Raw genomic sequence first — 27,998 nt, 5'->3', positions numbered from 1 at the left:
ATTACTTCCATTAACCACAGAACAAAAAAAAGCAGCAACTGCACACTGTCATTTCACACTAAAAACAATTATGAATTTAAATAAAACTTTTCACAAATCCTCACTAAAAACAGCTTTGTTTTTCATCTTTAATGGGCATCCAGAAACCTAAACACAAGGAAGACTGTAATGGTGATAAATACAAAATCATTTTACATGTTAACAGAGGTATCAAACAGAAATCTCAGTGCATGAGACTACTGAGGTAAATAACATGTTAGGTAACAAGCAGAAGTGCACTAATGTTTGGAATTTCTCTTTAAGGCTAATTAACAGCAGATAATATTCAAACTAAAGTTCAGTGATTAGAGTCAAGTGCTTTAATACTCCGCTGGATTGGAGGCTCTGAGGCCAACACTGCCACCTTTACTGCTTGGAGAAGAACTCCTTGCTCTTCTGAACGTCAGGGATGATGGTGTCACTTCCAGGCTTCCATCCAGCAGGGCAGACTGCAAGCAACAGTAAGTTAGAGTGAGCAAAACAAATATTGATTTTTTTTTATTATTTAATATAATCTTAGTGCAAATATTCTTCACAACCTCAGGACATTTAAAATAAAAGTGTTTTCTAAGCATTAAGCATGTGTGAAAGTATACTAATACAAATTGATCGGACACCTACAAAAAAACTACTCAATTTAGTACTTTGTTACAAAGCTCACAAGTGATATTTCACAATGTTCCAACAGTGTGAAGAACAGCGTTCTGAACAGGTCATTAGAGTTCCTCCACACAAAACCTGTCAAACCATGTCTGTTTAGACCTCACTTTGTGTACAGAGGCACAACGATGCACTGAAGCAGCCTTAGCCAAAAAGTTAATTTTAATTTAGACGTGTAGCTGAATAATCTAGACTTCATAAATTGAGGTAAATATTTTGGTTGGTTGTTTTGTTTTGTTGGATGGATGGATGCGTGTGTACATTTCAAGTGAATGTACCTTATGTTTATACATTAACAGTTTCATTACATGTACAGACTAGGGTTGTGTGATATGGCTAAAAAAACTCGATATGCTTTTGAGAAGTGGCGAGTACAATACTTAAAGTATATTGTTTATAAGTTATCTTAAAAACACAAAACATTGTAGTTCTGCTGAAATTTGACTAATTACAGTGTTTATATTTTGTATTATTAATGGCTGTATTTGTATTCATATTAACAACATTTATATTAAACAAACCAGCAGAATCTCACAATCACATTTATACTGTCCGTTTTACTTTAAATTAATGAGCATGAAAAAATCCCGAAAACGTTTAATATTTGATAATGCTTTGCTATCATTGCAAAATGAAAGCGCACGGTAAACAGCAGCACCGCTTCCCAGATCAGCCACACAGCAGTATAAAATCATAACCGCAGTTTACATTGGAGGCCATTTTGTATATTTCCAGAATATAAAAATCCATGTTTAACTGTGTTTATCCACCTAACTAATTAAAAGATCATTTAACTTCTCTCGGATGTCGCGGTTAAAAGCTGAAACTGGTAATTCGTTCACTTATCTGTCAATTATACAACAACCAATGAAGAGAGAGCTTAAAATTCGGCCCAAAATCTGAATTCGAAGCTCTGATTGGTTTATACTAGGGCTGTCAAACGATTAAAATTTTTAATCGCGATTAATCTCAGAATTTCATATAGTTAATCGCGATTAATCGCATTAAAAAAAAATCTGTGTAAATGTTATAGAAAACAAGGATTTTTATGTGAAATGTTACAATTAAAATGGTGAACACATTTTATGCTAAATGTACTGATGTTAAAAACTGCTGGGACAAGAGAAAACTGTAAGGGAGTTTTATTCACTCACATACTAGGCAGTAAATGTCAGATTGTAGTTTAAAATTTCTCCATCAGCAAACATTGTAGATCAGCGGTGCTTTAGGTGGGATAAGGCGTAGTTATTGTAACAGACTTTTCTGTGGTTGTATTGTGACAATGGTTTGATGGCCGTTTCTACACGAAGTGAGTGTGTTTTGACCCTTTGGGGCTTCCATAGTGCATGGACTAACGTGCTTGACTCAGCTTTCCGGTATTTGGTACCTTAACAGAATAAGTTAATAAAAGTGTTCTGCTCCCGACAACTTGTGAATATAGCGTGTATTTATTTCTTTACCAGTCAAGTCTCAACATTAACTAGAATTTGCGTTAACGGCACTATTATTTTTAATCGCGTTAAATTGAAATCGCGTTAATGCGTTATTATCGCGTTAACTTCGACAGCCCTAGTTTATACATCTGAATCTCTTGAACCGGAGTTGTTTTGCCCACAGAGTGAGAAAAACGAATGAATCTTTACCACAGATAAGAGCACAGTTTTCTGATTCGATTCCAATGAATAATTCATCTGAAAAGAGTCATTTCTGACTCAGTGATTCAGTTTCCATGCTCATACGTGAAGGAAAGCGTTCTGCTTAGCACTTTTGTGTTTTAAACGTTCTCAAATAGTAACCTATTTTGTTCACCGACACAGTTTTTGGGCTCATCATTCTCACAAAGTGACTGACACTCCTCGTACTCACACGGGTGCTTTTGCTTTAGATGGTGAAATAAATTTGATGTGTTGCCACCTTTTGTCGTCACAGTATTTTTGCACGTTTTGCAAATTACAGTCGTTTGTTTGGAGTCTGACCTTCTGTAGCCGAAAAACTTCCACACTAGTGATGTAGCTCCCCTTTTAGGGACTAGTTCATCCTCAGTGCTAACTCCTGTACTACTCTCTGTATTGGTCACCATTATTTCACTTGAGAGCGAGTGACACGCGTTTGCTAACAATATCCTGATATGGCAAAAATCATATCGAGTTTACAACTATACCGGTATTATTGTGAACAATATTATATCACCCACCCCTAGCACAGACACTACCAAAAGATTTAAATTGACTGGATCTATACAGCAGAGGTAAAGACAATGAATTAAAGTAGCATCTCTCAGCATTAATTTTCCACCTGTCTGAGGAAAGATAGTCCAAGGGCACAGGCAGCAGGTTGAACTTACCTTCTCCATACTTGTCAGTGTGCTGGAAGGCCTGAACCAGTCTGAGTGTCTCGTCCACTGAGCGTCCCACAGGCAGGTCATTGATGGTGATCTGCCTCAGGATGCCCTTATCATCGATTACAAACAGCCCTCTGCAGAGAAGCAAACAAACAAAAAACAGATTTAACATACCCACTTCTAGTAAATAAATAAAGCACAGTACAATGTTATAGTCATCATGTTTAGTCATACCACATCTGCATTATAGTTTCATTTTTAAATGTTGATAATCAGTATGTTACGTTTTATTTATTGAATATTGTTTGTTTATTAGGATATTAACATCATGTTTAAACTTTGGTTTAATTCATGAGGAAACTGGAGCTCCCAGAGGAAACCCACACAGACATGGGGAGAACATGCAAACTCCACACAGAAAAAAACTAGACCGAACTGCTTCACCTGAAAATCAGACCCAAGAACATCTTACTGTAAGTCACCAAGCCACATAAGTTCATTCAATTAATGAAACAAACAGCTTATACTTTTGAAATTACAACCAATGGGCAGGGGTAGCTCAGTGGTTAAGATGAAGGACTAGTAATCTGAAGGTTTAATCTAAGATCTAATTCCTTTTTTATTTATTTTTTACCACCTCTTTATCATGGTCAGGGTTAGAGTAAGTTCGGTTTTACTGTAATCACTAGACGCAATGCAATAACACAATACTTGTACACATAGTTTATTACTGTTTGCTTATGAAAACAAGTGGTATTAAAATGAAGTGTGTGATCTCTTCAGCTATGACAACAGCAACTTTTCTGAGAAGGCTTCTCATAAAACTTAATATGTATGTGGTAATGTGTGTCCATTCAGTCATAAGAGCATTTGTATGGCTGGACACTGATGTTGCTTAAGAAAGCCTCAACTGAAGTTCCAGTTCATTCCAAAGCTTTTTATTGGGGCTGAGGTCAAGGCTCTGTGCAGGCCTCTGCAGTTTCTTTAAACCAAGCTTTTCTTCATTTCTTTAAGGACCTTACTTTGTGCACAGGGACACAGTCATGATGCAACAGAAAAGGGCCTTCCCTACACTGTTGCAGTCCAAAGTTGGAAGCATTACATTTCCTTCATATAATTTATTTATTACACCTGTTAGCAACTTCTGTGGCTGAAAACATTTATTAAAAAATTTGAAGGGGTGTCCCAATACTTTTGTCCATACAGTATAATTGAATCTACAGTAAACTAAACCATAAAAATCAGCCTTTAAATGTTATCAGTGCAGTACATACCTGTACGCAATGCCCTCGTCCTCCTTCAGCACACCATAATCGCGGCAGATGGACTGGGTGAGGTCAGCCAGCAGTGGGATGTTCATGGAGCCCAGGCCTCCCTGTTTCCTTGGGGTGTTAATCCTATCAGCAGAGAAAAATAGAGTGCCTTTGTTCATAGACAAGACTTTTAACTAGACATTTAAAGTCACACAAAGCTTTTTTTAATGCCATGTTTGTTTAATCAGTATAGTCACAGCAACTGCTGGTATCCAATGAACAACAGCACTGCTTCTTTACCAGCTTCACAAATGTAATAATCAGGTTAAGCTTACCACACTGTAGTGTCCATGGGTATAATGGGAAATGTAGTCAGGAAGACATTGTAGGTCCTGTACTAACAGTGTAACACTCTAAAACTACCAGAAGCTGTCAGTTTTTACTCATAATTTATTTACCATTCTTCATCACAAATATCTTTTGTGGCTGATTGAAGAGTCCAACGTAATGATGAAATAACTACACAAATTTTTTTTATTTCTGAACTTTTTTTTTTTTACAAAGCGATCAGGCAGCACAGTTCAGTAATGCTCGATTAACCAGTCATATTAGGTTCTAGATAAAAGCAACCGTTACTCTTTACTCTTTATCTAGGGTATACTGCCCACACGCCCATTCTTGTTGGTCTTATCAAGGAGCTACAGGTTACTGGGAGCAACGTTAGATAACACAAGTACGTAGACAGCATGGCTGATAGTTACCAAAAGTTTGTATGACACTCAATGCTACCAACTCAATTCAATGAACAACAAATATACAAAAATGTAAAACACAGCAGATGTACAGTGGGGTCAAAAAGTATTTAGTCAGCCACTGATTGTGCAGGTTCTCCTACTCAGAAAGATGAGAGAGGTTTGTAATTTTCATCATAGGTACACTTCAACTATGAGAGACAAAATGAGAAAAAAAAATCCAGGAAATCACATTGTAGGATTTTTAAAGAATTTTTTTCTAAATTATGGTGGAAAATACTGTAAGTATTTGGTCAATAACGAAAGTTCAACTCAATACTTTGTAACATAACCTTTGTTTGCAATGACAGAGGTCAAACGTTTCCTGTAAGTCTTCACCAGGTTTGCACACACTGTAGGTGGTATTTTGGCCCATTCCTCCATGCAGATCTCCTCTAGAGCAGTGATGTTTTGGGGCTGTCGCTGGGCAACACAGACTCCACAAATTTTCTATGGGGTTGAGGTCTGGAGACTGGCTAGGCCACTCCAGGACCTTGAAATGCTTTTAACGGAGTCACTCCTTCGTTGCCCGAGCGGTGTGTTTGGGATCATTGTCATGCTGGAAGACCCAGCCACGTTCCATCTTCAATGCTCTCACTGATGGAAGGAGGTTTTGGCTTAAAATCTCACGCCCCGTTCATTCTTCCCTTAACACAGATCAGTCGTCCTGTCCCCTTTGCAGAAAAACAGCCCCAAAGCATGATGTTTCCACCCCCATGCTTCACAGTAGGTATGGTGTTCTTGGGATCTTCTTCTTCCTCCAAACACGACGAGTTGAGTTTTTACCAAAAAGTTCCATTTTCGTTTCATCTGACCACATGATATTCTCCCAATCCTCTTCTGGATCATCCATATGCTCTCTGGCAAACTTCAGATGGGCCTGGACATGTACTGGCTTAAGCAGGGGGACACGCCTGGCACTGCAGGATTTGAGTTCCTCTCGGCGTAGTGTGTTACTGATGGTAGCCTTTGTTACTTTGGTCCCAGCTCTCTGCAGGTCATTCATCAGGTCCCTCCGTGTAGTTCTGGGATTTTTGCTCACCGTTCTCATGATCATTTTGACCCCACGGGATGAGATCTTGACCCCAATGGTCTTGTATGTCTTCCATTTTCTTACAATTGCTCCCACAGTTGATTTATTCACACCAACCTGCTTGCCTATTGTAGATTCACTCTTCCCAGCCTGGTGCAGGTCTACAATTTTCTTCCTGGTGTCCTTCGACAGCTCTTTGGTCTTGGCCATGGTTGAGTTTGGAGTCTGACTGTTTGAGGCTGTGGACAGGTGTCTTTTATACAGATAACGAGGTCAAACAGGTGCCATTAATACAGGTAACGAGTGGAGGACAGAAGAGCTTCTTAAAGAAGAAGTTACAGGTCTGTGAGAGCCAGAAATCTTGCTTGTTTGTTATTGACCAAATACAGTCGAATTCGGTTAATTGGACCTCCGGTTAATTGGACCACCGGTTAATCGGACCAGCCGCTTATTCGGACCGAATCCTAAAGTACCGAAACAAATCCTATTATGTACGTGTAATGTTATTCGCTTATTTGGACCAAAATTCCGTTTAATCGGACCAAAGAATGTGAGAGCGAATAAGAAAAAGAAGCCACAAGTCACCACTTAGAGCAGATGCAAAGCGGGTCAGCGAGATATGGGAGGATTCCTGGGCTCCCCGGGAGAATTTATGCTTCTATCAAAGGTCAGGAAATCCGAAAAGTTGTGTTGACAAGAGCAAAACCAGCGGGAGGTGAACACGCCCACCACTTTCTTTCCCACAACGATGCACCCAGTAGCCAGCAGCGTGGTTATTGGATCCATCTGCATCTCCGCTTTTCGGCGAAGTGAAGTCAAGCGTAAACAAGAGTGTCCGGCAACACGTGCAAGGAATTCCCTCCTGTCAATCACGATTAAAGTCTACACGAGAAAGCTATCATTCCACTATTATTCCTTGTAACATAGGGCATGTTCGTGTAATCGGACCAGCCGGTTATTAGGACCAAAACGATCGCGTCCCGATGTGGTCCGATTAACCGGATTCGACTGTACTTATTTTCCACCATAATTTACAAATAAATTCTTTAAAAATCCTACAATGTGATTTCTTGGATTTTTTTTTCTCATTTTGTCTCTCATAGTTGAAGTGTACCTATGATTAAAATTACAGACCTCTCTCATCTTTCTAAGTAGGAGAACCTGCACAATCAGTGGCTGACTAAATACTTTTTGACCCCACTGTAACTACAGCACCAGCATCATTGTTACATGTTACACTTACACCTGTTCTACCGCAGACCAAAGCAGGATGTGTAAACTACTGCAGCAGAAAAATGTTTAATGAAGTGTGATCATTTTAATAACTAAATCTGATTTAGCCTTTGGAGTAGGAGTCACAGCTCCTTCTAAATTCTAACAGTTATATCATAGTTGTTCACATAATTATATATTAAATTTATATTATAAGAGAGCTCCTACTTAGAAGCAGACAAGATGTGCTGTGTTGAGATAGGAGTGGACAAAGTCAAATGCAAAGCTCATTTTTACAGATAGTCTGATGGATAAAGAGCTGATAAGCAATATTGTTTGTTACCAAGTACCATGAGACAAGCTATTTCTTCATCACTGTTGGTTTAGCTTAGCATTCTTTCTTTTTTATACTGCATACAGACCGACTGTACTCATTATATTCATGAACAATTCTCAGTATAATAATAAGTAACCTGTTCATGCACTTTACTGCATTTCCATTGTTTATTTGACTAACTGATGCAACAACAGCACAAGAAAATGATAAATCACTTATGTAAAATTGTCACCTATGTGTACATAGTCAATCATGTCTATGTAGATGCATGACTGGCCAATGGCATTTGTTTGTCTGGGCGCTCAGGTGGTGCACTAAAATTGAGAAATGGAGTTTAAATCTCAAAAGTGCGACACCTGCACACGTTTCCAAATAAGTGCATATTAAGTATAAAATTTAGGAGATATTAATTCTAACATTCATTCATTGTCTGTTTTACCACCACTTTATCCTATTTAGGGATAAACACCCCGGACCATCATGGGGAAACACACACAATCATTCACATACCAATTTTAGCAATTTTAGTAGCTTTAATTAACCTAACTGCATGTCTTTGAACTGTGGGAGCTCCTGGAGGAAACACACAGACACAGGAAGAACATGTAAACCCCACACAGAACGGACCAGGACCACACTTCTTGGGAATCAAACCCAGGACTTTCTTGCTGTGAGGCAACAGTGCTACCCACCGAGCCACCAACTTTAGTGATTGGTGTGTGGAGGTTCAACCAATCAGAGAGTATAAATAAGTATACAGAGATTCTGTATGCAAGGTCAGCCAAAGGTAATCAGAACAAAATATTAGCTGCTTTTATTTTAAATGACCTTAAAGGTGCTATATAGATTAAATATATTCCAAGTTAATTTTAGAGCACAAGATCACACATTGCAGGTGTGCATTGCATTCTTACCAGGCCAGGTGACTGAAGTGGGAATCAGTGGAGGCAGCGAGAACCTCACAGCCAATCTTGCGGAATTCTTTAACACGATCACTAAAGGCGATGATTTCAGTTGGGCACACGAAGGTAAAGTCCAGAGGATAAAAGAACAAAATCACATACTTCCCTAAACAGAGCACAAACAAAACATGTGTTTATAGAGAAGGATCAGTTAAAGTAATTGAGAGAAAGGCATCTTTTAACGCCGTGTTTACTCTTGTACATTCACATTAGTTTAAGCCTTTGAGGGAGACCACCAATCAAGTTCAAATGTGTTTAGTGCCAACAGCCTGGCCAGGTGCTTAACAGACATAACTGGACATACCTGAAAAGGACAAGACTGAATGGGCAATGGCCTATTGACACTTCTTTATACTTTTGAAAACATACCAATACAAGTATAAAACAATATTTTACACATGTTTAAGGCCAGACTACTATTGTTCCATGCGATTGATTGCCATCCTGTCCATGGTGTACTACTGCATTGTGCCCAGTGATTTCAAAACCTAAGATAGCAGATAAGACAGTACAAATGCAAAAACTAAATTTAACCAAATAACAGTGATGTCACTATTGCAAGTCAGTAATCCCATCTTCTAGCACAGCCCCGCTCAGGGTACATAAATTAACTTCAAGTATGTAACAGATTAGCATATCTGAAATGTGCCAGTATCAAGCCACTAAATACAAATGATTATCCTTGTAATAAATATTTGTACCTCATATACAGGGGTTGGACAAAATAACTGAAACACCTGTCATTTTAGTGTGGTAGGTTTCATGGCTAAATTGGACCAGTCTGGTGGCCAATCTTCATTAATTGCACATTGCACCAGTAAGAGCAGAGTGTGAAGGTTCAATTAGCAGGGTAAGAGCACAGTTTTGCTCAAAATATTGCAATGCACACAACATTATGGGTGACATACCAGAGTTCAAAAGAGGACAAATTGTTGGTGCACGTCTTGCTGGCGCATCTGTGACCAAGACAGCAAGTCTTTGTGATGTATCAAGAGCCACGGTATCCAGGGTAATGTCAGCATACCACCAAGAAAGACAAACCACATCCAACAGGATTAACTGTGGACGCAAGAGGAAGCTGTCTGAAAGGGATGTTCGGGTGCTAACCCGGATTGTATCCAAAAAACATAAAACCACGGCTGCCCAAATCACGGCAGAATTAAATGTGCACCTCAACTCTCCTGTTTCCACCAGAACTGTCCATCGGGAGCTCCACAGGGTCAATATACACGGCCAGGCTGCTATAGCCAAACCTTTGGTCACTCGTGCCAATGCCAAACGTCGGTTTCAATGGTGCAAGGAGCGCAAATCTTGGGCTGTGGACAATGTGAAACATGTATTGTTCTCTGATGAGTCCACCTTTACTGTTTTCCCCACATCCGGGAGAGTTACGGTGTGGAGAAGCCCCAAAGAAGCGTACCACCCAGACTGTTGCATGCCCAGAGTGAAGCATGGGGGTGGATCAGTGATGGTTTGGGCTGCCATATCATGGCATTCCCTTGGCCCAATACTTGTGCTAGATGGGCGCGTCACTGCCAAGGACTACCGAACCATTCTGGAGGACCATGTGCATCCAATGGCGGTGCCGTGTATCAGGATGACAATGCACCAATACACACAGCAAGACTGGTGAAAGATTGGTTTGATGAACATGAAAGTGAAGTTGAACATCTCCCATGGCCTGCACAGTCACCAGATCTAAATATTATTGAGCCACTTTGGGGTGTTTTGGAGAAGCGAGTCAGGAAACGTTTTCCTCCACCAGCATCACGTAGTGACCTGGCCACTATCCTGCAAGAAGAATGGCTTAAAATCCCTCTGACCACTGTGCAGGACTTGTATATGTCATTTCCAAGACGAATTGACGCTGTATTGGCCGCAAAAGGAGGCCCTACACCATACTAATAAATTATTGTGGTCTAAAACCAGGTGTTTCAGTTATTTTGTCCAACCCCTGTATATACAGTGTATCACAAAAGTGAGTACACCCCTCACATTTCTGCAAATATTTCATTATATCTTTTCATGGGACAACACTATAGACATGAAACTTGGATATAACTTAGAGTAGTCAGTGTACAGCTTGTATAGCAGTGTAGATTTACTGTCTTCTGAAAATAACTCAACACACAGCCATTAATGTCTAAATAGCTGGCAACATAAGTGAGTACACCCCACAGTGTCCAATTTGTGCCCAAATGTGTCGTTGTCCCTCCCTGGTGTCATGTGTCAAGGTCCCAGGTGTAAATGGGGAGAAGGGCTGTTAAATTTGGTGTTTTGGGTACAATTCTCTCATACTGGCCACTGGATACTCAACATGGCACCTCATGGCAAAGAACTCTCTGAGGATGTGAGAAATAGAATTGTTGCTCTCCACAAAGATGGCCTGGGCTATAAGAAGATTGCTAACACCCTGAAACTGAGCTACAGCATGGTGGCCAAGGTCATACAGCGGTTTTCCAGGACAGTTTCCACTCGGAACAGGCTTCGCCAGGGTCGACCAAAGAAGTTGAGTCCATGTGTTCGGCGTCATATCCAGAGGTTGGCTTTAAAAAATAGACACATGAGTGCTGCCAGCATTGCTGCAGAGATTGAAGATGTGGGAGGTCAGCCTGTCAGTGCTCAGACCATACACCGCACACTGCATCAACTCAGTCTGCATGGTCGTCATCCCAGAAGGAAGCTGACGCACAAGAAAGCCGACGCACAAGAAAGCCAGCAAACAGTTTGCTGAAGACAAGCAGTCCAAGAACATGGATTACTGGAATGCCCTGTGGTCTGACGAGACCAAGATAAACTTGTTTGGCTCAGATGGTGTCCAGCATGTGTGGCGGCACCCTGGTGAGAAGTACCAAGACAACTGTATCTTGCCTACAGTCAAGCATGGTGGTGGTAGCATCATGGTCTTGGGCTGCATGAGTGTTGCTGGCACTGGGGAGCTGCAGTTCATTGAGGGAAACATGAATTCCAACATGTACTGTGACATTCTGAAACAGAGCATGATCCCCTCCCTTCGAAAACTGGGCCTCATGGCAGTTTTCCAACAGGATAACGACCCCAAACACAACCTCCAAGATGACAACTGCCTTGCTGAGGAAGCTGAAGGTAAAGGTGATGGACTAAACCCAATTGAGCACCTGTGGCACATCCTCAAGTGGAAGGTGGAGGAGTTCAAGGTGTCTAACATCCACCAGCTCCATGATGTCATCATGGAGGAGTGGAAGAGGATTCCAGTAGCAACCTGTGCAGCTCTGGTGAATTCCATGCCCAGGAGGGTTAAGGCAGTGCTGGATAATAATGGTGGTCACACAAAATATTGACACTTTGGGCACAATTTGGACATGTTCACTGTGGGGTGTACTCACTTATGTTGCCAGCTATTTAGACATTAATGGCTGTGTGTTGAGTTATTTTCAGAAGACAGTAAATCTACACTGCTATACAAGTTGTACACTGACTACTCTAAGTTATATCCAAGTTTTATTTCTATAGTGTTGTCCCATGAAAAGATATAATAAAATATTTGCAGAAATGTGAGGGGTGTACTCACTTTTGTGATACACTGTATGTGTGTGTATATATATATATATATATATATATATATATATATTATATATATATATATATATATATATATATATATATATATATATATATATATATATATACATACATACACAGGGGTTGGACAAAATAACTGAAACACCTGGTTTTAGACCACAATAATTTATTAGTATGGTGTAGGGCCTCCTTTTGCGGCCAATACAGCGTCAATTCGTCTTGGAAATGACATATACAAGTCCTGCACAGTGGTCAGAGGGATTTTAAGCCATTCTTCTTGCAGGATAGTGGCCAGGTCACTACGTGATGCTGGTGGAGGAAAACGTTTCCTGACTCGCTTCTCCAAAACACCCCAAAGTGGCTCAATAATATTTAGATCTGGTGACTGTGCAGGCCATGGGAGATGTTCAACTTCACTTTCATGTTCATCAAACCAATCTTTCACCAGTCTTGCTGTGTGTATTGGTGCATTGTCATCCTAATACACGGCACCGCCATTGGATGCACATGGTCCTCCAGAATGGTTCGGTAGTCCTTGGCAGTGACGCGCCCATCTAGCACAAGTATTGGGCCAAGGGAATGCCATGATATGGCAGCCCAAACCATCACTGATCCACCCCCGTGCTTCACTCTGGGCATGCAACAGTCTGGGTGGTACGCTTCTTTGGGGCTTCTCCACACCGTAACTCTCCCGGATGTGGGGAAAACAGTAAAGGTGGACTCATCAGAGAACAATACATGTTTCACATTGTCCACAGCCCAAGATTTGCGCTCCTTGCACCATTGAAACCGACGTTTGGCATTGGCACGAGTGACCAAAGGTTTGGCTATAGCAGCCCGGCCGTGTATATTTACCCTGTGGAGCTCCCGACGGACAGTTCTGGTGGAAACAGGAGAGTTGAGGTGCACATTTAATTCTGCCGTGATTTGGGCAGCCGTGGTTTTATGTTTTTTGGATACAATCCGGGTTAGCACCCGAACATCCCTTTCAGACAGCTTCCTCTTGCGTCCACAGTTAATCCTGTTGGATGTGGTTTGTCCTTCTTGGTGGTATGCTGACATTACCCTGGATACCGTGGCTCTTGATACATCACAAAGACTTGCTGTCTTGGTCACAGATGCGCCAGCAAGACGTGCACCAACAATTTGTCCTCTTTTGAACTCTGGTATGTCACCCATAATGTTGTGTGCATTGCAATATTTTGAGCAAAACTGTGCTCTTACCCTGCTAATTGAACCTTCACACTCTGCTCTTACTGGTGCAATGTGCAATTAATGAAGATTGGCCACCAGACTGGTCCAATTTAGCCATGAAACCTCCCACACTAAAATGACAGGTGTTACAGTTATTTTGTCCAACCCCTGTATATATCCTGTTTCTTTTAGCTTTGTGCTCAGTGTTTAATTCAGACTCTTGAAAACAACCTCTTCCTTTTTATTTGGTTACCTCTGTAGTCGGAAAGCTGAACATCTTTAAACTGGCCGTCCACTACTGCTGTGGTCTTGAACTGAGGAGCAGGATGACCGATCTTGGCATTTCCAGCAGACATTTTGCAGTCTTGTTGCTGTTGACAACAAGAGCAATCTCTGCTAGAAGATGAAATAATTTACACCAGGGATCAAAAAAATGTTTGTCTTCTACATTACATTTTGTTTTAGTTTTGTGATCATTTATTATATTGTGATATTTAGTCTGATATTTATGTGGAAAGCAAAAAATTGACATTGTGGCTACAGTAATCTAAACTCCAGTAATTTAAACTTCTCTAAAAATAAGTTTTTTACCCATACAAAACAGAGCAAAACCAGACATTGTGGATAACATGCTTGTCAGTTAATGCAGAGGCTTGAAGTAATAATACCCTTCCATAAGAGATTTTACTAAGCCACACTGCACAGTAATGGTCATGATGCGCATCATTTACATGTAAAGCATTTAGCAAATGCTTTTATCCAAAGCAATCTACAGTTATGACCGTTCAAGCAATTAAGGGTTGCAGGCCTTATTCAAGGGCCCAACAGTGGCAACCTGGCTGATGTGGTGCTTGAACCAGTGACATTCTTTTAAATTAGTCCAGTACTTTAACCACTGAGCTACCATGTAGTGTCCGTAAATAATCAAATTAATGCAATAAATGTGAAGACTCTATGAGATTTTGCATTTATGTCAGTGACCATTACTAATTACTTGCATACAGCAACCTTAAAAGCCACAACTGCACAATTTTGTCAGAATAAAAATTTTATAAATGTAAGTTGCTTCATAATTTATTAAGGTTTTTCCCAAAAATCTGCTGAGTTAAAAATATACAAGCTGAGTTTGGTGGTGTATTTTTACGAATATTTTTATTATTATTTTTAATACCCTTAAATACATCACAAATCAGGTTTGTCATCAGGCAGCTGAAATATAGGTAACACTGTCCATAGTAAGGCAAGCTTTATGTAGTTGTAGACTTATAGTTGGCTAGGTCAGCTGTATTCCAGCTGCTTCTAATTCATGACAGTTGTGTTGGTTGGTCTTGAATGACATCTGATGCAGTTAAATAAGCTTTGTTTATATGGACACAAATAATCAATTACCAGTTATCAGTTATAACAAAGGTGACAAAGATCAACGTTAAGATAATAAATTATTGACCAAAGAGTCGTCTTACCACAGCCAAGTTACCACTGTTAGACCCCTGAACAAGGTCCTTAACTGCTTGCATCGCATTCAAATTGTAGCACTTTCTAAAGCAGCAAATATTTAGCAAATTACAAATACCCACAAAACTCAAAACAACACAAGTTCATAGAAGTTTTGATTAAACAATAAATAATTACATTTAAAGAAAAAAAATGCAATTTAATCATGTATATCCGAAGATATCATGACACGTAAACTTTAAACTGTAAGGGCATTATTTTACAGATATTATTTAATAAGGTAATTATGGCTACACTGTTGGCATAGTTTCTTTTAAAAAGAGGCTTGCAAAAATGGCAGGCCAGACTACACACTGACAGAGAAATTTCTAGAGAAAATGAATAGGAGAATTTCGTGGAAACGAGATAAGATGGGCAGGTTCGCTAACCGCTAAGGTTTAGCCCTTCTTGATTTCTCATACCCGTTTTCGGATGACTTTGGGCTTATCTTTTATGATTGGCTAGCTGCAACTACACCTTTCTTTGATGTAATTGGGTAGAATTTTCAGATTGTAAGCAACTAGCCAATCACGTATCAGTAAAAATACACACTGGCCAATGCCAACGCAGAAAACAAGATAGTCCGAAAACGGTTGGGCTGAAAAAGGTCTTCTCGCTGCGTCAACAGCTTCCTTTGACTTGAAGGCCATCAGTAAAGTAACAAGCCAAGTTAACATTAAGTGTCTAGCAAAGATATAAATGCATTCCAGTCGTGACGTTAGTAAAACAGCAGTCGATATTTAAAATGTCTGCGAAGCTACTTTTATCAAATACTTTTGCATAGTATATGACTGACTGCAGAAACAAACACTAGCGTACTAAGTAGTGTGCCAGAATAGTACAGAAGCAATTGCTTTTAGCCATTAAACATACTAGCTAGTATGGTAGAACGCAGTCTGTGTACAAAATAAAGCTAATATGCAGCTAAATGAGTTAAAAGTTACACACATACTTTAAAAATTATAAGCAGCACCATATGTATATGAAATATTAAGATTTTTTCCCATTTCTTAATGTTTCAATGTTCTATTGCTATCAAGTTCATTGAATGGACTGAAGGCAAAGTATGCCTTTCTTTTGTTTCATACAAACCTATGTAAACCGCTTTCTGAGCTAAACAAAACCGCTCTGACTAATATTATTAATTATAAATATACTGTTTCTAAAGTGAAAATATACGACTGTTATTAAAACTTACATTTTGCTGTATGAGAGTGAAAGCAGTTGAGGGATGAACAACTCTCCGATCTCACCGGGGAAAGGAGGCTTCAACAGCGGGATTTAGAGAAATAACATGGGGCGGAGACTTTGTCAATCATCTGCTGTATCAGCCAATCGCATTACAGATTTAGAATTTTCATCGTTCGCCTCAACCAATAGCCAGTTAAAACCAAAACTGTCTCCGCGTCCCTTTGGTCATTTAATTTTCATTTCAAACCCGGTAAATAAAATAGGGGTATTACGGTAGTGCAAACGGGTATTCGGGGGTATTACGGTAGTGCAAACGCGTTCTATGTTCATGCATGCAAAATGACCTGAGCTGAGCTTATATTTTAATTAAAGCTCATAATATTTCCCTTATTCCACACGTTATCTGATGAGTGACCACACCAGGTTTGAAACAGATCTTTGAAGACATTTTCCTTCAAGTGTTTTGAGATATAAAACAGAGAATTTAATTATGAAGACATGCACATGGCGCTGTATCTGACAAATAGCTCAAAATACAGTATGTTCCTTATTCTAACTAACCAACTATGAAAAAAATATATAGCAGAAATTTGGAGTTTTGGAAAGACTTGAGATTATTTGATTATTAAAGCTCATATTACTCATTACAAATTAATTCAGTACAACATCTGATAAGTGTCCACACGAAGTTTAAAGCAAATCTGAGGTGGAGTTTCAGATAGATAACCACGTAATGTATACTGTATATTTTGTAATTATGAACACATGCATATACACTTGGGTTTGTATCTGTGATAGACATTTCATTATGTTCTTTTTTCCAGATTCATTCTATTCTAGCTTTAAGAAACACAACACCCAGGTCTATATGCAGGCATTGATAATAACAGTATTGTGGCGCCGGATAGCGTCAGGGCCGCAAGTGAGCTGCCTTTGGCAGTTCATTCAGTGGTTTAGGAACAGACTCCCATCCATACACACATACATTCATACAACAGACAAACATATAAGCTACTTACCCAACCCTCACCGCAGCCACCCCACTCCCAACAACGGGATACACGGCTACGGTGAGCTTAGACACCACTGCCGCAAGGCTTTCTGGGTAAAGCCTGTGCCGACGCTACACTATGTATAGGGTGGTTACATTTCCAAAACTCAAAAATATTCACCACAGATCTGCTTCTAACTTGTCCCACTAAATTTCCCATGCCTTTCTAATTTTTAAACATGTATCTCTTTTTTTCACTGACAGTAACAGAACCAAAAACGAGAAACACGAGATTTCCCCACTATTTAATTATATTTTTTCAAATCAAACAAGCAAAAGTACCCTGCAACCATTGCTGAAAGAAAACAAGCTGGTGGTGGCAGCGTTATGGTCTGGGGAATGTTTTCGTGGCATTCTCTGGCTCCATGTGGAAGGTACTCTCAAGCCGTTTGGTCATGAATCCATCCTTGCACATGCTGATGTCTGAAACATATTCCAAAAAAGTTGGGACAGGGTAAATTAAGACCAAGAAAACTGTGAAACAGTAATAAATCATGACTGAATATAAGGGTTATAAGTACAAAAAGACCATTAATAAAAAGTCTAGGTTTGCAACTTTGCAAAAAAATGCATGAACAAGTAAACAAATGGTTCTAGAAAAATGTTTCACTAAGTCTGGCACAAAGTGTTGAGCCATAACCCTTTTTGCTTGCAAAGACTAAACCCTCAGCTGTTACCAATTTATCTGCTTATTGTGTAATGTCCTAAAATGGTTTAAAAATATTAACATTTTAATTTGCTCCTATCACAAGTTTCTTAATCCTAAATTTGTTTGTATTTACACAATATAATTGTTGGTCAAACAAAACATTCAAAAGTCATTTCTTGTACTTTTGTCAGTTAAATAAAGGTTTAAGAGAATAAACAAACGACTTACTTTTTAAAGCAGTTTTAAAAATGTCCCAACTTTTCTGGAAATGGGGTTTGTAGTAGAAGGCCAGTCTTACAAAGTTACATAAGTTTATTATTATTATTCCACAGTCTCAAGGGCTATTGGTTATAGACCACACATGTTAAGTACCTGTAAACAAAAAGGTGATTTACAAAGAACTGGGGAACTTGACTGAAACACAGAGACTGAATCAATCTCATTGTGCCTGAGCTTAAGCGGGATGGAGCAGCATAGTTATGTGTGGACTTTTAAGGAAACCATGGCTTTAAAATGTCATGCCTATATTCAAAAACCTTATATTGACCAGGCTATGTCTGGGCTATGCTCAAGATAAACAATCAATTTTCATCCATTCTCTGAATAAATAATATTAGTGCAACATTTATGTAAAGCACATTATGCAGCTGGACAAGTGATAAATAAGTGGTCACATTCAACTGACAAATAAGGGAACAAAGGCAGTGGTAGCTTAGCTTAGTTAAGTTCCTGGGCTAGTATAAGAATAATAAGAAGGTACCTGGTTCAAGCCTAAGCACTACCAGGTTGTCACTGTTTGAAACTTAACTCTAAATTGCTTGAATTGTATTATGTCACAATTACAAGTCATTTTGGATAAAAGCATTCACTAAATGCCAGAATATAAAGAGCATCTCATTTGAAGAATGCAGGATGAACTAACATAAAAACAAAGATTTATAAATTACATTCTATTGACTCTGGTCAAGGTACTAATTTACATTGCAGTTATTGTGGTACAAAGGTCAGTCTGACAAAATTTTACATGGGTTAATTAGTTACAGAGCAAAATAAATAGAATACTTATAAATACGACACACTCAGTACTGTTAGGGATTTCTGTTTGCTGTTGATACATAGACTTAGCTGTAGAAATGAAGCGACTTCTGGTCTTACTATCATTATTTTTTCTTACTGAAGCTGAAAGACAAGGTTTGTCCATCTACTTCTGAATTTAAAAGTTTTGTTGATTATTTTATCATTTTTAAAGGCAAAAAAAACTTATATTCTGAACTTCTGAAGATCTTTCAGGTAAAATGTTCACATTTCCAGTGGAGTCCAATACTGCCTATTTGAGTCTAATACCTGAAGTGGACAAGACCTTCGTTTCTGTAACAGTGTGTCTACGAGCTTTCTCTGATATTTCTAGAGCTCAGAGCCTTTTTTCTCTTTCTGTGCCATCAAATGACAATGCCTTTTTAATTTTCAAGCCAAAACAAGGAGTGTATGAATTTTACGTGTTAGGACAAATGGCAGAGTTTTGGGGCTTGCAGGATGATTTGAATGTGTGGAATTCAGTGTGTGCTACCTGGGACGGTACTACAGGACTAGTTCAGCTGTGGGTCAATGGTAATCCAAGCTCACGAAAAGGAGTAAAGAATGCAGGATCCTTAACTGAAACTCCAAAAATCATCTTGGGTCAAGAACAGGATTCCTATGGTGGATCATTTGATAGTACACAGTCATTTGTAGGGATGCTGACTGATGTTCACATGTGGGACTCTGTTCTGTCTCCTGACCAGATTACTTATTACACATATGGTTTGACATTTCAGCCAGGCAATGTTCTTAACTGGAATTCACTACAATTTGCTAAAAATGGGAATGTGATTGTTGAAAGCCAGAAAACATCACAGAAAGCTGTTAGTAATTAGATTCAAGAGTAAACATGTAATATAAAATTGAAAGACATATACCATGTGATGTATATAATTAAATGTCAGTAAATTTAACACAAATGTGTGCTTTGCTATTCACAAAAAAGCAAATAATATAAAGTTCTTTTTTATTTTAGTTTTGGTTTAATTGTTATAGTTTAAATGAGATGTCAATAACAGAACTGATTTCTAATTGGCTGAGACACCAGAAACGAAAGTTTTGGCACTATTAAAAAGGCCCTGGCACAGCAGTATTTAACGCTACCCCATTACCCCTGGGGATTCAAACCCTCAACCAGCTATCGGCTACATACAGACATGATTGGCTATGCCTGAGGGGGAGATGACTGAGACTCCGCAATGTATTGGCGTCCAGTCTGGGGTGTGTTACTGCATTGCACCCAGTGATTCTGGGTAAACCAAACCCAGCAAGACCCTGACCAGAATAAAGCAGTGATAAAAATGAAATGAAACTAGATTTAAAGGTCCATGTGCAGCAACAATAAGAGATGATTTATACGGGTCTATAAATGTAATGCAACTATTACCAGAAAATATCCAAATAAAAATATTTAACACACCCACATAGGCAAATTGCATGATTCTATTAAAAAGAACAATATTAAGTTTACAGAATAAAAAAAAAACTGTCCCCATCTGGATGCCCCTAGACATTTGCCTATATCACCTACTGTAGGTCAATGTTTAGGCCTGGGTCAGATCCCTCTACTGGCCAACATCTGTCATGGCATGATGCATCAGTGCTCACTGCATGGGTGACTTGCAAATGTGTTAAGGTGGCATTGATGCAAGGACATATATTGGGATTTTAGAGAGACATGTGCTGCCATCAAGATTACATCTTTTTTCCAGGATGTCCATGGTTATTTAAGCTAGACAATGTCAGGCCTAATTCTGCATGCACTACAACAGTTTGCTGCTGTTCTAGTGTGTATGTTTTAAGTTTCCCAATCCAAATCTATATATTTTTCCCATTTTCCCACTTTTCAATTATGGTTTTTAAACGGAAATCAAATAAGCAAAGGTACCCTGCAACCATTGCTAGAAGAACACAAGCTGGTGGTGGCAGCATTATGGTCTGGGGAATGTTTTTGATTTATTCTCTGGGCCCATGCATCCATGTGGAAGGTACTCTCAACTCATTTGGCTATGAATCCCAATGCACACTCCAGCAGCTGTGGGATGCACTGCAGTCAGCATGGCTCCAGATACCTGTGACAACATATCAGGACCTTATTGAGTCACTCCCAGCCATCTAGCTGCTGTCCGTGCTGCACACGGTGGCCTTTTTTGAAACAGAGCTACTAACCCCATTTTCAGAAATGTTTTTAAACTGCAATAAAAAAAAGTAAAATGGGCTTAGTGGGTGGCTTAGTGGGTAGCACTGTTGCCTGACAGCAAGAAGGTCCTGGGTTCGATCCCCAGGTGGGGCGGTCCGGGTCCTTTCTGTGCGGAGTTTGCATGTTCTCCCCGTGTCCGTGTGGATTTCCTCTGGGTGCTCCGGTTTCCTCCTACAGTCCAAAAACATGCTAATTGGAAACACTGAATTGTCCTATAGATACCTAGCTGCTAGATGCACAAACCAGTGCATTGTAGTGCCGGTCCCAAGCCCGGATAAAATAGGGATGGTTGTGTCAGGAAGGGCATCCGGCGTAAAAATGGTGCCAAATTAATGCGGATCATGATCCGCCGAGAGCCGACCACGCAGCCAAACAGGACAAAGGCCGAGGAAGAAGAAGAATAAAAAAAGTAAAATAAAATAGAGTATGTGGTTTGTTTATTCTCTTAAACCTTTATTTAACTGACAAAAGTTTAAGAAATTACTTTTAATGTTTCGTTTGACCAACATTTACATTTTCGACATTTAGCAGACGCTCTTTTTTTTTTTTTTTTTTTTAGTAAGTACAAGAGGTGGGTTTTTAATCATCTTTTGAAGACTCAGATGTTCGGAGAGACAGAGGAAGTTCATTCCACCACTTGGATGCAAGTACAGAGAAGAGCCTTGATGCTTGTCTTCCTCGAGTTCTGGGTGGACAGTCAAGTCGAGCAAGACTAGTGGCTCGGAGGTTGCATGGTACAGAGCGGGGTTTTATTAGATTTCAAAGGTAGCTTGGGGCTGGTCCATTTTTGGCTTTGTAGGCGAGCATCAGTGTTTTAAACTGAATGCGTGCAGCTACAGGAAGCCAGTGAAGAGAACGCAGCAGTGGGGTGATGTGGCAGTGTTTAGGTTGGTTAAGAACCAGGCGAGCAGCTGCATTTTGAATGAGTTGCAAGGGTTTAATAGTGGACATAGGAGCACCTGCCAGGAGGGAGTTGCAGTAGTCCAGCCGTGAGATTACAAGTGACTGAACAAGAATCTGAGTGGCTTCCATGGAGAGAAATAGCCGAATCTTCCTGATGTTGTAGAGGAGAAACCGGCATGATCTTGTCATGTTGGCTTCTTACATCATCAGACAGTCTGATCTGGAAGTCATCAAGAGAGATGACTAGGTCCTGGGTTGGAGATTGATCTCCAGGAATAAGTAACAGCTCTGTTTTGCTGGGATTGAGTTTTAGATGGTAAGTTGACATCCATTATGAGATAGCTTGCAGGCATGCTGAGATGCGAGCTGAGACTTGTGTGTCTGATGGAGGAAATGACAATGAGTTGAGTATCATCTGAATAGGAGTGGTAAGTGAAGCCATGGGAGGCTATGATCTTATGTTATAATATAAATTATTATTGGGCATTACAATATTGGTCTAAAACATTTTGGTATTCAAGGAATGTAATTGGAGTTGGGCCAAATCGCCACGTGGCATAAAACCGGTTAGAACTGGCTGAGTGGAAGCCTGGAACAAAAGGCATACCTTATATGGAGTAGTTCTACACCTGGCCACTAGGGGGTGGCGGTAAACTATAAATAACAGCTGCGCGCTCTACTCGTGGTCTGTTGTATTCTTCACTTAGACGGAGAGGATTCAGAACGCAGCTGCTGTGACCTGGAAGACAAACCAACCTTTTCTGAATAAAACTTTTAAAGAACGTCACCTAGCCTCCTGATAAATTCGGATCGATTCTAACAAAAGATCCACGTTCTAACACTTACCAAGAGAGAATAGAAGTGGGCCAAATACAGAGCCCTGAGGAACACCAGTTGAGAAAGTGCATGGAGGGGATTGCTGGGAGAAGCTGTGCAACCTCATCGGTGGTGTGTGGAGTGAAGCTGGTGAGTGTGTTAGTGGGTTGGGGGTGAGTTGAAAGTGTGTCAGTCTGAGAAAATGATTGATTGATTTTCTCAATGTTTTCATGAAAGAATGTTGCAAAATCAGTAGCTGAGAGAGGCCAATGGGGTGGAGGAGGAGGAGGGTTTAGAAGTAAGGAAAAGATAGCATGAAGTTTGTGTGGACCAGTATCAGATTGTTTGAGCTCGGCTTTGTAAAAAGATGTTTTTGCAATAGTCACATCAGACCTGGACAGTAGTGAGTGGTAGGAGAGAAGATCATCATTAAGCTTGGATTTCCTCCATTTTCACCAGCTGCCCTTAATTCTCTTCTATTGCTGCGCAATGCATCTAAAGGCCAAGGAGCAGGGTGGGAAGGTTTTCCTCGTTTGAGGAAGAGAGGACAGAGCTGTTTTTGTAAATACAAACAAATTTAGGATGATGAAAGCTGAATATTTTTTAAGTTTAATATTTTAAATAAGCAATTAAATTGGTAACAGCTGAGGGTTCAGTATTTGCAAGCAAAAATTGGTTTTGGCTCAACACTTGGACCATTGGACTACTAAACCTAGACCCATCCTTGTCCTGACCTAAGCCTTTCATTAATGCTCTTTTTGTACTCATAACCTTAATATTCAGTCATTATTATTTACTGTTTCACAGTTTTCTTGGTCTTAATTTACCCTGTCCCAACTTTTTTGGAATATGTTGCAGACATTATTTTAGGAGTTGTAATTACAAAAAGCAGTAGTGCTGATAAGGAAAAGCAATTCAATATCTGTAAAATTTAGTGATTTTTTGTTTTCATTTGCATTTCACGTAAACTGTTCCATATTTTTTAATCTGGGTTTGCATTTATAGCATACTGTTGTCAATTAACCAACATCTAAAATAAAACCATAACCCTTGTACTGTTTTTTTACTGCTTACATGACCTCTTGTCTGTTTAATATCATGCGCAGCTATGATGGGGAGCGAGAGGCATTATTTTATAAAGAATAAAAAAGCTTTTTCGGTCGGGAAGGTTCTGAAGAGGTCCTTGCTTGTCTCAGCAAAGAGTGAGATAGACGTCTGTCTTGCACACAATATTAAACAGACAAGAGTTCATATATAAATAAAACATTTTATATGTTATATTCAGTATTGTAATTTTCAAATCTACATCAATGCAAGTGTTATTCATTCAAAAAGATCAGCAACACAGATTCAATTTTTAGATGGAGCTCTATAGTCACTAGTGCTATTTTTAGAACATGCCCTGTGGGCGACTCACATGGTCCCTGCGGGCGACCAGGTGCCCGAGGGCACTGTGTTGGTGACCCCTGCTCTGGTGGTCATAATAATGTGACTCGACAGTGTATCTTTCTTATATCCATTTTAAATGAATTCAGTTTAAAATGTTTAGTTTTTGTCATGTGTGACATAGAGTTTAGTTTGTAGCTGACTTGTAGTTTTTGTTTTGAAAAATTCAGTGTTTACATTTTTTGTTATGTTATTTTGATATGTGTTATCATAGACTGCAGGAGAGATTTCTTAATTTTATTGCTGTCCAGGGTCATGTAGTAAAAAAACAGTACAAGGGTTATGGTTTTATTTTAGATGTCGGTTAATTGACAACAGTATGCTATAAATGCAAACCCAGATTAAAAAAATATGGAACAGTATACATGAAATGCAAATGAAAACAAAAAATCACTAATTTGTAAATTTTACAGGAATTTAATTGCTTTTCCTTATCAGCACTACTGATTTTTGTAATTATAATTCCTAAAATGATGTCTGCAACGTATTCAAAAAAAATTGGGACAGGGTATATTAAGACCAAGAAAACTGTGAAACAGTAAATAATAATGACTGAATATAAAGGTCATGAGTACAAAAAGAGCATTAATGAAAGGCTTGGGTCAAGACAAGGATGGGTCTAGGTTTGCGAAAAAATGCATGAACAAGTAATCAAATGGTTCTAGAAAAATGTTTCACTAATTCTGGCACAAAGTGTTGAGCCAAAACCAATTTTTTTCTTGCAAAGACTAAACCCTCAGCTGTTACCAATTTAATTGCTTTTAAAATGGTTTATTAAACTTTTCATTTTTATTTGTACCTGTCTCAAATTTCATCATCCTACATTCGTTTGTATTTACACAATATAATTGTTGGTCAAACAAAACATTCAAAAGTCATTTCTTGTACTTCTCTTGTAGAGAATAAACAAACAGACTCTTTTTTTACTTTTTTATTGCAGTTTTAAAAATGTCCCAATTTTGCTGAAAATGGGGTTTGTAGTACAAGGCCAGTCTTACAAAGTTACATAAGTTTATTATTATTATTCCACAGTCTCAAGGCTATTGGTTGGAGACCACACATGTTAAGTACATGTAAACAAAAAGGTGATTTACAAAGAACTGGGGAACTTGCCTCATTGTGCCTGAGCTTAAGTAGGATGGAGCAGCATAGTTATGTGTGGACTTTTAAAAATTGTAAAATGTATGCCTATATTCAAAAACCTTATATTGACCAGGCCTGCGATAATTATGGTGTCTGGGCTATGTTCAAGAAAAAGCTATCAATTTTCATCTATCCGCTGAATAAATAATATTAGTGCAACATTTATGTAAAGCACATTATGCATACATGTGATAAATGGTCACATTCAATTGACAAATAAGGGAACAAAGGCAGTGGTAGCTTAGCTTAGTTAAGTTCCTGGGCTAGTATAAGAATAATAAGAAGGTACCTGGTTCAAGCCTAAGCACTACCAGGTTGTCACTGTTGGAAACTTAACTCTAAATTGCTTGAATTGTATTATGTCACAATTACAAGAGCATCTCATTTGAAGAATGCAGGATGAACTAGGATAAACACAAATATTTATAAATGACATTATATTGACTCTGGTCAAGGTACTAATTATTTTGATTGCAGTTATTGTGATACAAAGGTCAGTCTTAAACATTTTTACATGGGTTAATTAGTTACAGAGCAAAATAAATAGAATACTTATAAATACGACACACTCAGTACTGTTAGGGATTTCTGTTTGCTGTTGATACATAGACTTAGCTGTAGAAATGAAGCGACTTCTGGTCTTACTATCATTATTCTTTCTTACTGAAGCTGAAAGACAAGGTTTGTCCATCTACTTCTGAATTTAAAAGTTTTGTTGATTATTTTATCATTAAAGGCAAAAAAAACTTAGATTCTGAACTTCTGAAGATCTTTCAGGTAAAATGTTCACATTTCCAGTGGAGTCCAATACTGCCTATTTGAGTCTAATACCTGAAGTGGACAAGACCTTCGTTACTGTAACAGTGTGTCTACGAGCTTTCTCTGATATTTCTAGAGCTCAGAGCCTTTTTTCTCTTTCTGTGCCATCAAATGACAATGCCTTTTTAATTTTCAAGCCAAAACAAGGAGTGTATCATTTTTATGTGTTAGGACAATTTGCAGAGTTTTGGGGCTTGCAGGATGATTTGAATGTGTGGAATTCAGTGTGTGCTACCTGGGACGGTACTACAGGACTAGTTCAGCTGTGGGTCAATGGTAATCCAAGCTCACGAAAAGGAGTAAAGAATGCAGGATCCTTAACTGAAACTCCAAAAATCATCTTGGGTCAAGAACAGGATTCCTATGGTGGATTATTTGATAGTACACAGTCATTTGTAGGGATGCTGACTGATGTTCACATGTGGGACTCTGTTCTGTCTCCTGACCAGATTACTTATTACACATATGGTTTGACATTTCAGCCAGGCAATGTTCTTAACTGGAATTCACTACAATTTGCTAAAAATGGGAATGTGATTGTTGAAAGCCAGAAAACATCACAGAAAGCTGTTAGTAATTAGATTCAAGAGTAAACATGTAATATAAAACTGAAAGACATATACCATGTGATGTAAATAATTAAATGTCAGTAAATTTAACATGAATGTGTGCTTTGCTAGTCACAAAAAAAACAATTAATATAAAGATTTTTGTTGTTTGTTTTTTATTTTTGTTTTGGTTTAATTATTATAGTTTAAATGAGATGTCAATAACAGAACTGATTTCTAATTGGCTGAGACACCAGAAACGAAAGTTTTGGCACTATTAAAAAGGCCCTGGAACAGCAGTATTTTACGCTACCCCATTACCCCTGGGGATTCAAACCCTGTGCTATCGGCTGGTTGAGCGTCTACATACAGACATGATTGGCTATGCCTGAGGGGGAGATGGCTGAGACTTCGCAGTGTATTGGCGTCCAGTCTGGGGTGTGTTACTGCATTGCACCCAGTGATTCTGGGGAAAGTGGACTTGAAACTATATTTAAAGGTCCATGTGCAGCAACAATAGGATATAATTTATAGATAATCTATGCTGTCTTGAGCACATGTGAGACACTATTGTTCTCTCTTTATAAGAGATATATTATATGTATATGTACACCTGTGATTCAAATTAATAAGCAGTTTGTGATACAAATTGGGCAGTAATCTTCTATAAATGTCAGCCCTAATTCTGCATACACAACAACAGTGTGGTTGTGTAGCCGCTATGCTAAGCATGCCTCTGTTCCAGCTTTTTGGGTTTTATTTGCAAATTCTAAATGTGAATATATTTACAAACTACAGTGAAACTGATCAATGAAAAATTTCTACTTTTGTCAGTTAAATAAAGCTTTAAACAAATCAACAAATTATGCATTCTTCTTTTTACTTTCAAGTTTTAGTTTAATTTGTCATTTTTACAAATGTTAACAGCAATTATAATAATAATAATAATACATTTTATTTATATAGCGCTTTTCAAGATACTCAAAGACGCTTTACATAAGACAAATAATCAAAACAAATACGTACATACACCATACAAATCATAGTACAAAATCAAAATAGTACATCAACATCAAGAATAATTAAGATAAAAACAAAGAGAGCAGCATAAGACAGTTCATTAAAAATTAGCTAAATTATGAGAGAGAACAACAAATATAGAACAATTTCTTAAAATTAGACAGAAACAGGACAGATTCACATGCAATCAGGAAACTGAAAACTTTACACGTTTTAGGATCTAGGACTTCACATTTCTGTCATGATCTAAGTATAAAA

At 38.7% G+C, this 27,998-nt stretch overlaps 2 protein-coding genes across 5 annotated transcripts; one reads left to right on the top strand and one right to left on the bottom strand.

Annotated features, from left to right (window-relative positions):
* Nucleotides 1-114: 114 nt before the first annotated feature.
* prdx2 (peroxiredoxin 2) lies at nucleotides 115-16,171 on the bottom strand. Of its 4 annotated transcripts, XM_063009385.1 has the most exons (7): nucleotides 16,076-16,127; nucleotides 14,847-14,922; nucleotides 13,637-13,754; nucleotides 8,581-8,734; nucleotides 4,315-4,437; nucleotides 3,044-3,174; nucleotides 115-488 (listed from the first exon to the last, which is right to left on the bottom strand). In XM_063009385.1, exons 2-7 carry the CDS (start codon nucleotides 14,898-14,900, stop codon nucleotides 406-408), a joined length of 663 nt encoding a protein of 220 aa, XP_062865455.1. In that variant the 5' UTR covers nucleotides 14,901-14,922; nucleotides 16,076-16,127; the 3' UTR covers nucleotides 115-405. The 4 variants fall into 4 exon arrangements, with proteins under 4 accessions (XP_062865455.1, XP_062865456.1, XP_062865457.1 ...); XM_063009386.1 differs by lacking the exon at nucleotides 14,847-14,922 and having other exon boundaries at nucleotides 16,076-16,171; XM_063009387.1 differs by lacking the exon at nucleotides 14,847-14,922 and having other exon boundaries at nucleotides 13,637-13,779; nucleotides 16,076-16,126.
* A 2,679-nt stretch (nucleotides 16,172-18,850) lies between these two features.
* LOC134329592 (uncharacterized) lies at nucleotides 18,851-27,583 on the top strand. The gene is made up of 4 exons (XM_063010873.1): nucleotides 18,851-18,959; nucleotides 19,050-19,673; nucleotides 25,963-26,034; nucleotides 26,122-27,583. Exons 1-4 carry the CDS (start codon nucleotides 18,902-18,904, stop codon nucleotides 26,751-26,753), a joined length of 1,386 nt encoding a protein of 461 aa, XP_062866943.1. The 5' UTR covers nucleotides 18,851-18,901; the 3' UTR covers nucleotides 26,754-27,583.
* Nucleotides 27,584-27,998: the final 415 nt, after the last annotated feature.

Source organism: Trichomycterus rosablanca, chromosome 15 (assembly GCF_030014385.1).
Source record: "Trichomycterus rosablanca isolate fTriRos1 chromosome 15, fTriRos1.hap1, whole genome shotgun sequence".
NCBI lineage: Eukaryota > Metazoa > Chordata > Actinopteri > Siluriformes > Trichomycteridae > Trichomycterus > Trichomycterus rosablanca.
Note: the sequence above shows the minus strand (reverse complement) of the source record. Positions and strands in the feature narration are given on the sequence as shown.

Bases quoted from the DNA above. Each gene is read 5' to 3' on its own strand.
- prdx2 (XM_063009385.1), bottom strand. From the start codon at position 14,900: ATGCAAGCAGTTAAGGACCTTGTTCAGGGGTCTAACAGTGGTAACTTG. The intron at 8,735-13,636 runs GTAACCAAATAA...TGCTCTGTTTAG, and splicing joins TCAGCTTTCCGACTACAGAG to GGAAGTATGTGATTTTGTTC. The intron at 4,438-8,580 runs GTAAGAATGCAA...CTCTGCTGATAG, and splicing joins CACTTCAGTCACCTGGCCTG to GATTAACACCCCAAGGAAAC.
- LOC134329592 (XM_063010873.1), top strand. From the start codon at position 18,902: ATGAAGCGACTTCTGGTCTTACTATCATTATTTTTTCTTACTGAAGCT. The intron at 19,674-25,962 runs GTAATTAGATTC...GTTGATACATAG, and splicing joins AACATCACAGAAAGCTGTTA to ACTTAGCTGTAGAAATGAAG. The intron at 26,035-26,121 runs GTTTGTCCATCT...GAACTTCTGAAG, and splicing joins TACTGAAGCTGAAAGACAAG to ATCTTTCAGGTAAAATGTTC.